The sequence below is a fragment of the Cardiocondyla obscurior genome, linkage group LG01, assembly GCF_019399895.1.
Source record: "Cardiocondyla obscurior isolate alpha-2009 linkage group LG01, Cobs3.1, whole genome shotgun sequence".
NCBI classification, from domain to species: domain Eukaryota; kingdom Metazoa; phylum Arthropoda; class Insecta; order Hymenoptera; family Formicidae; genus Cardiocondyla; species Cardiocondyla obscurior.
The window spans coordinates 11,391,989-11,404,124 of NC_091864.1; the positions used below are offsets into that span (position 1 = coordinate 11,391,989).

General features: G+C 46.8%; 1 protein-coding gene and 1 long non-coding RNA gene across 2 annotated transcripts in view; one reads left to right on the forward strand and one right to left on the reverse strand.

Moving 5' to 3' along the window:
• The window catches only part of LOC139101909 (uncharacterized), a 49,110-nt gene extending 37,613 nt beyond the window's left edge, over positions 1-11,497 (forward strand). The window contains exon 3 of the long non-coding RNA XR_011545637.1: positions 11,409-11,497. This is a non-coding gene — a long non-coding RNA (uncharacterized lncRNA). The remainder of the gene's footprint in view (positions 1-11,408) is intronic.
• Positions 8,971-12,016, reverse strand: LOC139101715 (TBC1 domain family member 13). Its single transcript, XM_070655084.1, has 10 exons — positions 11,778-12,016; positions 11,627-11,700; positions 11,372-11,500; positions 11,121-11,277; positions 10,852-11,008; positions 10,373-10,571; positions 10,090-10,291; positions 9,887-10,009; positions 9,743-9,800; positions 8,971-9,647 (listed from the first exon to the last, which is right to left on the reverse strand). Exons 1-10 carry the CDS (start codon positions 11,795-11,797, stop codon positions 9,579-9,581), a joined length of 1,188 nt encoding a protein of 395 aa, XP_070511185.1. The 5' UTR covers positions 11,798-12,016; the 3' UTR covers positions 8,971-9,578.
• Positions 12,017-12,136: the final 120 nt, after the last annotated feature.

Consider the following 12,136-nt stretch of genomic DNA (forward strand, 5'->3'; position numbering starts at 1 on the left):
AGGTCGCCGTTCCTTTGGTCCTCGAGAATGATCGACGACGAGGATCGCGGAACAATAACGGACTTGAGTTTTGGTAGCGCATGCCGACGGTTCTCGCTCACCTGTAATAGCACAGGTTGTTTCGTCATCGGGCGAGAATGCCGTGGGCTCGATCTGAGCGACGCGCGGTGCACGCACCGCCCTGCTCTCCCCGAGGGACGATCGGCCGATCGCTACATGTGATTACGCTAGGCGTTTTGTTGGCCTAGCGTTGGGGGGATACCGAAAAAATAGCGACGACGTGCGGATTAAGGCTAACGCGCTCAGCCGACAAACAAACACACCGAGCACACGGTTCTTCTCGTCTCCGGCGTCCCCGAGCCTCACATTCTCTCTCTCGCCCCGCGCGGTTGAATCGCCGAGCCCCGTGTACGCGTTCTCGGACAATGTTTCCTACGGGTGGCGGGATTTCTACATGGGAACGCGTCGCTTCCGCCTCGCTCACAGGTGCATCGGGGCCTAATAAAGCCGCGCCGATGATTCAGCGCGATGCCGAGTCGGCGCGGCTCGCGTACGCCGATAATATTCGCGATAATTAGCGGCGCGAGAGATGCGACGCCGATAAAATCGTCTTTCGTCGATTGTCGATTGTCAGTCCTCTATCGTGGGACCGCCGACTCTGAAAATCGAGTCATGCTGCGGGCACAATGCGGGAAAACGATTTCTGTCGTCCGCGAAACGTTGAGGGGGTAGAAACTCATTTTGGTATCGCGGTACGAATCCCGCGGATCGTGAAAGCGGTCGAAACACCGCATGCCTCGAGCCGCAATCATTCGCCCTCATCCCGGATGATCATCGATAAGGTCACAGTCGACGTGCTCGCGTGGGATCGCCCGGTCTCGCGAGGCTGAAGTCACCGACGGCAAAAATCGCCGCAGACGGGAGCGTGCGAGATCGATATTATATTACGCAACAGCGTTAGGCCACGTGTCGACGTTCGGAGCCCCGGAATGAGATTCATTTAGTCCCACGTCGCTGGGATCTCCCGATTGTCGAGCGTGCTCGAGAGAAAAAGAGAGACAGAGAGAAGGGAACGTAACGTCGCCTCGCCGAGAAACGCGCCGCTACTCCGTCGCTACACGTGGTTTCATCCCTCTCGAGTCAACGTTCAACAATGAACCGCGCCCCGCGCACGCGATGGTACTGAGCCGTAATCCGATTACTCCTCTCGAATCAGCGAGCATGGCCCGCGTCGCGAGCCCACTTCCGTCTCTCGCGTCGACAAGGTCTTTGCGTTGTCAATGCCGCGAGATACATCGCCACTGAGCTCTTCTCTTCGCGCGACGAAGTCGAAATTGAACACGCGTAATTCAAAAAAGGAATAAAGGAAAAGGAAAGATCTTTAAAAAATTTTTTTTAATACATAAATTAATATTATAAAAAAAATATATATATATATTTAAAAATTGAAACAAAAATCAGAGTCACGTGAAATAATTAGTAAAAAATAGGGAGAGTGTTGAAAAGAGAATAAAAATTCGCAAGCTTCTAAACAGCGTCCTCTTATTAAGTTATTTGCATGGAGCAGGGATCAGTGATCGCTCTGACTCGGGTGTGTTCTCGCCGTATTTTTGCCATGAGGGTCGCGGATAAAACCGGTGGAAGCAGCCGATCGCGCGATCTGAATGGGACGTATACAACGCGGCGATGAACCGAAGCAGGCATAAGAGGAGAACTGAATTAGTATTTAAAAATATGCGTGCCGATAGATGTGGTTTTCGTGTCGCGCGCTCCTTGGTACCACCCATAAATATGATAACGCCCTGTACGAAGATACGCGAGAAACTATAATTCTTAGCAGCCTCTCTTAAAGGCCTAATACGATACGTATCCGTGAGCAATAACGACAGCGACCGCTCCCCTTGATAACGCGAGGGGACCGTGCCAGACTGATGACGCCGCGATAAAAATTCATTAACCCCCGATGACGGAAGTTCAAGCTTCGGGTTGTCAATTATCAAGATCTCAATTCCCTCGGCCGGAAGCGTCGACCATATTTGAAGACGTGCGTGTCTCTTCAAGCAAAAATCGACAAACCACACGAATCGGTAGCCAAACAACTAATCTGCATATTTAAAAATTCGTTAATTTAATTAATTAATTTATTTATTTTATAAAAATGTATCCTTGTTTTATGATAAAAAAAATGTTCTCTGCGCACTAGATCACTCGCGGGATATTTACGACGCTTCCGTTAAATTTTCGATCTCGACATGGTTTCTTCTCGTTTTGTAAAATTTTAATTCGCAAAATTATTATTTGCAAAAAGTTTCGTCTAGTTTCGGCGGGATAAAGAAAGGTCGATAGATTATTCCTGTTGGAACATCGCGTGCGGAATCGCACGATTCATCTCGCAGGGATTCCGCCTCCTCTCCCGTATCAGCTAGCGGAAAAGTAAAATGGCCGTTGGCGTACATCGGCCGTACTCTTGTTGATCGATAAAAGCGTCGCGACGCTGGGCGTGTCCGTTCCATGCTGCCGCCGCCAACGCCCCGCGAATCGTCGCGAATCTCCCGGAAATTTTACGGATAAGTGGCCTCGGTGAGAAGACCGGATCCCGACGATGATGCCTGCTCTTCGAGCTGAGAACGGAAGACGTCGAGACGTTGAAGCGGCAAAATTGACGTTTCGTAAAATGTCACATTAATTGTACGGCATTTATAAAATGTTGAGACGTTCTCTAAATTTTTTTTTTTTTTTAAGTAAAGTTTTACTCCGAGAGAAGTGGTTTGGAGTGAGATTTACCCCAAAAATTTCGAGAGCGCAATTGAATCAGCGCCGTGCAATTAATCCTTTTTGCTCTTTAATTATTTTGAAGGGACTTCAAAAGAATGATACAGACCAGCGGGTGTGACGTTAACATCTCATTCCGAACGACAGAACGCTGGCGGCTCGATTCTTTTGCAACCACCCCGCGGCAAATCGCACGACGTCGGCATTTTCTGGAAAGCGGATATTATTCTCCTTCCGCCCGCATTTAATTTTATCTCCATTGAACCGATATTCGTAGACGTTACTCCCGTCTCAATGAAGCGATCTTTCTCCCCCTTCCTCCACCTCCTCTTTTTCCACGTTCTCTTTATTTCTCTGTCAACGTAGTCGCGGAGACGCAGACGGCAGGATCCTGAACGAAGGAGCGTAAACGGATTAAGAGGGTCCTGCCGGATGACTAAGTTTTAGCCAGACCAGCGCCGGCGCCAAATCCAATTTGATCTTAACGTTAACTCGATCCCGCGTACGGTTACACGCTGAATTAACCGTCGTTGACTACCGTTGTGAGCCGCTGCTAAAAATGTATTTCTTATGTACCGTAACGACGTATGGCCAACAAGTGGCGGGCATATCGATACCAATCGTGTCAACGCGGACCAGTTTTCTGAAACGCGAACGGCGGGAAGCTGCGACCGTCCCGATTAATCAGGCTCCGTTATCGGGGGAAAGTTTCTCGCGCCGATTGTGACCCGAGAAGATTAGGACGAGTTAAGGAAATCACTTCCCGTGCTGCACCGTCGCGCGCGTCTTCGTCGCCGTCGCGATACGAGGCCTCTACCTTGGGACGATTATCGAAGGGCGCCGGAGGACCCGGCGAAATTGGGGAGAGCAGGGTGAACTCGGTCCGAGTTCCGGGTCCGGTTTATCGAGCTGGAACAACAAGCGGCAATCAGGCATAACTCGATCATTTCATTCTTCTGTGCCTTCCTCCCTTCGTAGCTGTGAAACGACGCCCGCGAGATACACAGGCGCTGCACGTATACCAGTCCAAGGACTCACCTCCGCGCCCTCCCTCAAAAAGACAAGTCCCGTTCCCTCTTTCTCTCGTATCTCTCGACCGAGCGAAATCGAGAATTCCAAATCCCAAATCCCAAACATCCCTCGAACGGAACGCGGTACACGCGAGCGGAATATTTTTCGGGAGGTTTTGCGGCTGGGAGGGTCGTTATTGAAGACGCTGCGGCTCGCCGGATGCCGGGCGCCGTCGCACAAAGACCAGCATAACAATTCTCAAAGCGGAATACTCGTTTCGCGATGCAGGCCTATGCGCGTTACACTGATTTATCTCGCGTTATCCCGCACCCGCTCAATATGCACCCTCGGCTAGTACAAGCGATTAATCAATTTCGACGAGTTATCGGCCGCGGATGTGGACAAAGCTGTTGATGTTAATTCCACCTCTTCTTTCATAATTAACTACGTGTCTCGATTACACGATATTTCGGATCAGTTTAGTTTTACACCGCCCTAAAATTCCTATAATCCTTATATATTCCGCGCGACGTTAAATGAACTATCGACGATCGAGTTAGACGGATACCAAATGACCGCGGGCCCAGAGTCCGCCACCGATTCTCCTTTTACACGGTTCCCTCGCACCATACAATATTATTCGGTCCACTTGTCGGCACCCCTCGGCTGCTGCCCCTATGCGAACTTCTCCCCGTGGCCGCCCCTCGTAATCCTGTTACCGACCTCCACGCACCTACGCATTCGCGTACCCACGTCCTTCCTCCCTTACGCTTTGTGCGCCAAAAAATAGCGTGCCCTTGCGAACTCGATGTGTATTCATGAATCGACAGGGTGATGGAGATCGACGACTCTTCTGTCGAAACCGAAGATCTTCAGAGACCAATAGTATATAATCCGCACACGCGTTTCGGTAATTGTCTCTCCGTGTTCGAAATTGTCGTAACGACGAGACGACCGCCGATAGACCGTCGACGCGACGTAAAAATAAAATTAAAATAAAAAAAAGAAAAGAAAAAAAGAATTTCGGGGAGATACCCGCGCGCGATCGTGCGTTAATCAAGCCGCGACCGGCGCATCAAAGGGCGTCCGATCGAATTGGAAATTCATTGCATGCAAATCACAAGGAGAGAAATTTATTTTCTCCTTTATCCGCGCGATCCCTCCGCTTCTCAGTCGTTTCCTTTCGCCGCCGCTGGCCCGCCCGCGTCCTTCCTTCCTTCCTTCCTGTCAAACCGAGCTCGTAGCCGCAAATTAGCTGCTCACGCGGCGGCTAAAAGAAAATTAAAAGAGGGTTCCCGCCTTCCGGCAACCCCTTCTTTCTCCGCCCGTGTTCCCCCTTGTTTTTTAACGTCCTGAGAGGAGAGGCTTCTTCCTCGCGAAATTTCGGGATCCACCATTTTTGCGCGGCTGCCATGACTCGAAAAACGCGGCGCATTTATAACGTCCCACTTACCATATCCCTCGAACAATTCCTGGATATCAAAAATTATTAAGATGGCATCGCGCGATATACTCTTGATGATTCATCATGATCGTCCGCGACACGCTATGACGTGCTACAATATACGTACATAATCCGCGCGAGACGTGACAGTAACACTTACAAAAGGACTCTCGCAGCGATAATTTTCATCTTGCCTTATCGCGGCGATCGAGGCACGTGTTAATTACGCGTGTCGCGACGGCGCGAGGCCGCCAATGCCTAATTAACTAACGCGGGCGACGTGGAAAAAAAAAAAGGATAAAATCCAGCGAAACGTTTGATGAATGATCAATTGTCCATCATCTCGCGCTAATATATACGCTAGTCCAAGTGTCGAAGTGTTACGCGAGATGCGGCAACGCGTTGCGTCGAGTTTATGAAGTGAAAACGGAGGGGGTACCGCCGATTCCGTCACGTCGGCCGGGTGGTCTGTTATTACAGTTGTAAGCGTCGAACTTAATCCGCTCCCGATCGTCGGTGAAAGCCCGGCCGTGCTCGTAATCCCGTAAAGATGCAAATTCCGCGTTGGGCGGACGGAAAGAAGAAAAGCGACCGGCGACGCGTACGCGCGGTGGGATTTAACCGCGACGTATTCCGCTGCACGCAACGGGGAAAATCCGGGGTCGTCGGGCGCGGTTCGGGAGGGACGGGGGGAGAGGGAGAGCGGGGGTGGTTACAAGCTGCCGGGGCTGCAGTCGGGCTCGGGGGTGTAATGTGCTACCCACAGGCAAATATTCGCAGATGTGAGCCGAGAGCAACGAAAATTCGGCTTTGCAGCGCTCGTGCCACGGCGCACCAGCTAACAGGATTTATTTGTATCTACGTGTACGTACCGCGCTCCGCATTTCAAAGCCCCCTCTCACCCGCCCTTTCTCTCACTGTGCCCGCTGGGGTGGATTATAGGCGGTGTATAGCGTGGCAGGTACACATTGCACATCCGCACGCAACATACACAGACGCAGATGAAACGGAGAGAGAGAGAGAGAGAGAGACGGAGAGGGAACTGAGCTAACTAACGGGCTAGCAGTTCATTAGAGATCGCTAAACTCTAGGGCGCCCCCTCCTCCCCGTAGCGGGGGATGAGGATTTCGTTATTGCGCGATATGCGTTTTGTTCGGACGTGAGAGAGCGGTTCTTCCACCGAGTTTTCGCGGAGAGCAGATACCGAATTCTGACACACACGTGCAGCTTCACCAGGGATTTATTTAAGGGAGGCAGTATCGATTCCGCTGAATTGGAGGGATACGTTACCTCGTATATCGATATCCGTGTCACAAAGCCGGAAACGTTGCGAGCGGAAACAAGGCCCCGTGTTCGCGGCGGGAGGGATGAATGGCGGCGAAGACCAAAGGGCCCGAGGATCGATCGCGCGGTGAACGCGGCGGCGACGGTTGTCGGTGTAGACGTCTATCGATCGAATACCGATAATCTACGGATCGGCTCTCAGCCGGGATGGCAGCGAGTTATTATGTAATGGGACAACGTGCGCGCCGCGGCAATACATAAAATCGGCTTCGTAATGTCGTGACGCGTCTCGCCGCGCGGCATGAGAGAGCCAAGACCCGCGTATAATGTACGAAACGACAGATAGACGCGCACGCTGAGTGTATCCACCGGCACAAATAAATGATTGAGACCCTTGATACCTTGGACCACCAACGAATAGGCGATAGCACCGCCGTACGGTAAATTAACTGTAAACAGTGCCCGACGTGTCGCGCCCACGACAGCGTCCCGACGTGCGCGACTAAAATGGTTTGATAGAGACAGCTACAGCATCGCCGGACGTGTCGCGTGAGACGCGCAAAAATTTGTCAGATCGCGCCGTAGGATGTCGAGGAAGCTTTTTTCACGTTTCAGCGAGAGCGAGACGGTAGATGGGATCGCTAGCGTTTCCACTTGCGATATTCCCGAGTCCGTATTAGGATCGCACACGAATCTATCATATCCCGAAAGGCGTGCCGAAGCCCTCCTTTGAGAGGTCAGGATCCATCAATCCAAGCCGTGTATGCAGGCGCACCGCGGGACCACCGCTGGGAACGCCGGCGAACAATCTGCCGAGTCATCCCCGGCCGATCTTGGCACATTCGTCAACCCCGTGGCTCCGTGTGTCACCTCCTCGGGCTGACGTGGGAGAAGTAACCCGTAAATTCGACAGAAGATTTGTGCCAATGGCGTAGCCGGAATCCTTGTCCTTGCGTGGAATTTGCTCCAAGCATTTTTCGTGTTTCCGACACTTACTAAAAAAAAAATTAATCGCGAATGAGGGGCGAAATATTTTAAATATATATTTTTAAAAATAATTAAAAAAAAATTTTTTTTTTTCTTGCTCAGAAAATGAAGTACAGTGTAATCACGAGAATTGCCTCGGGTTTAGGTTCCACTTTAACGAGAAAAAAAAAAAAAAAAAAAAAAAAGAGATTGAGGGTCTATTCTTAAACGATACGCGAACTCTGATGAATCTCCAACTACCAGAAGGCGGCCGTCTCCCTGGCGCATATATTCTTTAACGATCGCATCAGCGATCATAAAATCCGCGATCTTTGATTAACCGAAAGGCGGCGGCGCGAGGGATGACCGAGGTAAATTTCGAGCTTCGACCCTAATGACGGCGCGTTTACGGTAGGCATTCACCATTGCCTAGTTTTTGCGCGAGTTTTATAGGACCTGCTGCTCTCAGTTTCTCTTCATTAAACCTTGATTGCCGTCAGGCTGCTGTTACGGTCGCGCCACTTGTCGTTCGCGTCGAGGATGACCATGTACGCTCTTCTCGAAAGTCGAAGAAGTGACGCTTTGCCTTGGATTCTAGTCGCGATCCTTGGCGAAGATCGAAGAAAAAAGTATCCCTCCGTTTCCGAAACGCGACGATGATTTGCGGGCTCGATTGGGACCCGGCCGTCGTTGCCGGACTCCGGGCGGGCCCCCGCGCGAACTGAGATTATAAATCAGGTAATCAACTCCCATAAAAGTCCACCCACACGGACGCGAGTTGCTCTCTTCTCCCTGAGGTTCCCGCGCGACTTTTGTGCCCAGTATTCAGATCGCGCCTATCCTCGAAATCTCGAGATACGGCAACGATTCGCCACGCCGGGAGTCCCAGGCCGCGACGACTGGACGTCCGGATCTCCACACAAAGCGTGTCGTTGATAATAATAAAGAGGAACCGCGGTCTCCGTAATTTTCTATGCGGTTAACACGCAAGGACGTTACTTAGCTCAATTTTTTATTTCGCGACGCGAAGAATAGTTCTTAACCTTTCTCATTATGAACGAAAGAAATTTTTTTTCCTTCGCCTTTTCTTCGTTCTCTGATAACAACACCGATACATCTCTATTGCGTTATGCAATCCGCGATGGAAATGCTCACGTAGCTTCGGCGCGAATAACCAAGATTCTCATTAATATTCCTGCCGCCGTCCGGGTCAATCATTCTACTCTGCAGAGAGTGAGACGGGATGAAATAAAATCTGGAAATTCGGTTTACTCTGCTAGGGAACTGCGGCGGATTTATTAATCCAATAATGATCGCCGGATTCTGTGTCGGTCTCTTTCTCTCTGCTCCCTTTCCAGCTTTCTCGCGAGTAGAATGAAGAATGCATATTTCTAGATGGCTCAAGTTCTGCCGTCGATCGTTTCCAATAATCCAATTGTAGAAGCACGTATAGGACGGAACTGATAATGTTTCTTTTTATTTTATAAACACAGTTCGAATGGTACGTTTTATTACAAAAATAAGATTACAAAATGTAAATTCTCCTCTTAACGTATTGTGTAATTACTACGGCGTGTATAAATGGTACTAATTTATTGTAATGCGATTATTGCAAAATTGTATTCGTATCGGACAGTTGGGAAAGCTCTAATTGGATTCCCTCTTCGGCTTGATCTTCATATCATCATTACCTGCCGTTTATGAAATAATTTTCATATCTTTTGTATAAATTTATACTTTTCAGCCATTTTGTACACAAAAATACACTTTAAATATATCAAAAAATTTAACATGTGGCAAAATGCTGTATACAGATCTCATCAGTATTCTCTATAAGAGTGTATAACCTATATACAACTACTATATATATATATTTTTTATATAAGATTGGCTATCAGTTCAAACATCTACATGATATTATATCATAATTGATATTTTATTGCATTTTCTTCTTCAGGAATGACGACGGTATATAAAATTATGCTTCACGATATGTCACGTATATGATTATAATAATTCGAGATAAAGAAGAAAATTACGGTACTTGACGTACCAAGAAAATAAATTGCATCTTGTCCGTATTCTTAATAATTAAGAAAAATTATAATGTCTTGCCTGCCAGAGCAGCAGCTTTAGAGAGCACGATCTGAATGTCCATCGAGGGGAAATTCTAAACATAGAACATATTATTTTTATATGATGCATCTTATATTCTAATAATAATATAAATGGACACACGTGCAATGAAACCTATATATCACTCACCTGTAAGAGTTTAACGTTTGCAGCAAAGTCGCCGGCCAATAATTGATCCCTCAATAATCTATAAATATATACACACACACATACATATATATATGAGAACAAAAATTAAATTTGCTAAAGACACGATTAAATTGATTTACTCACAGGATCATGGCACAGCAGATATGTATGAGGAAATTGAATCTGTTCTCATCAGCAAATAATGAATCCCATATCCTCATAACATCCGGTAGGGGAAACTCTTGCGAGAGGAGGAGCGTCAACCATCTTATTTCAAGCACGACAATAACCGTGAGAATTATAAATATTAAATGATAAATGCATTACAATCTATATATATATTATACCTAAAGCTGTAGTATTGCGGACATAGCTCTTGTTGATGCAGACGCAGCCAAATCTCAGAATCATTAACTCGAACTTGATTGGTCAGTTTGCTCATCATCGAATTAATTCCAAATTCAGCCTCGTCCAATGTTTTTATAAAGAAATCACGTATTTCAGCCATTAGATTAGTAAAACAGAAAAATGTGTCGGCCTCGGCGTGTTCTATGAAACGAAAGGTATAGATTATTAACAAATATCGTCTCATCTTACACATCTCAATATCTCTTGCATTGTAATACGTACTTCTCCACGTAGGGTCTGGATCGCAAGCAAATGCATGATATATAGGTCCGACTATTTCATTCATTCCCTGTACGTAACCTTGGCCGGGATTCAACTTAGCATATATAAAGAGTATTCTTTCTAAAACTTCCCAGTGTGCCTCACCACCTTCGGCCAATGGCGCATAATCTTCCGTAGCCTTTCTGACAGACACCGCTATCTAACAGATAAAATATAATTAATGTAACATGATGACGTTAATTGAACCGTATCACAAGATGTTGTGAAACTATTTTGTTAACATATGCTTTGTTTGAAATGAGTAAAACACAAAAAAAATCTTTTTAACGTTTTCTCGGATAGAATAGTTACTCTACTTGCATTATTTATAATACCTGCTGCTTTCCACGCCAATGATAAGAGCAAAGACAAGTAAAATCTATTAATAAATTTAATAACAAAATTAGCGATGGAAGATTTAATCGCTTGTAGGTTTTTACCTTGGTTACTCCTAAGCCTTTCCTTTCAACATTCGCACTTTTTAGTACTGTATGCTGTACTCTGTGATGTAAACGTTGCTGGCCGTTAGCATTTACTATCTTTTCACACGGATAATCCGTACCTTGTTGGAAAAATGATATGTCTGGACATAGTCGTCTGTAAAAATGTATTTAAAAAAAATTTATTGCACTGGTGATTTATTTTTATCAATAACCATTGATTTTTCATAGAGAAAACTTTCAAATTATTTATATCAACGAATACTTACCTAACATCCTTATCAATCTGAAGTAAGACTTCGTTATCTTTAAAGTACGTTTGCCACTTGCTGTCTGGATTTAAATTGAGCGGATGATCATGTAGTGTTACATCAACTCTTTCTTTATCATCATTATTTGATTCTCCAGGCATAACAATGAGATCCTCTGTAAAATTGCCAAACACAAAATCACATATTATTTTTAAATAGAGTCTAAGTTAAATTTTTACTGTGAACAAATAATGAAAGTATCCTCTGACCAATAAAAGTATTATACAATTCTCTTTTGCGTTTCAGAGTTTCAACCCAACTAGATTTGACCGGTGGCAGATAGTTTAACAGCAGCTTCCAACACAAAGGCCTCAAGCTACCAGGCTCATCAGGTATGCCTAAAATAAGAAAAAAAAAATTAATTAACAAAATTGAAAAGAATCAGCAGGAGAAAACATGATTTCAAAATGGTACATGCAATAAATTGGCAAAGCCAAGGGATACATCATACGGTAGAGGCGTACCGTGGAAACATATTTTACTGAGGCTGGTTGTGTCTATCTCATCCGCGTCAAGAACGTCGTCAAACTCGCTCAATCTGTAATTAATCCCGAATAAATGAACAGACGCCAATATCAGGACTTAAGAGCTTCGGGACGACCGCGCCTCGCTTACCTCTTTCGCAGGATGCTCATTTTCCTTGCGTGCAGCACATGTGACACCAAGCGGGATATGATACAGCGGCGTGGGAGCTACGCGAACCTAACGCGATCCCTTATCAGCATTCGGTGGGCGTGCGACGCGGCGGTAGAGGCAACGTAGGAGAGAGCGGGCGATATCCCGTTTTCCCATTATTGACGTCGACTCGTCAGCACGACGAGCGCGATCACCGCCATCGCTTTCGAATCACTCCGCCAGACTCACGACCAGCTGTAGCCGGCGGCGATGGCCGTTGACTCCGTGGTGGCTATATATCGATGCCTTTCTCGGCCTCTCGATACGTCGACGCGGCTGGGATGGAAGTATCGATACTC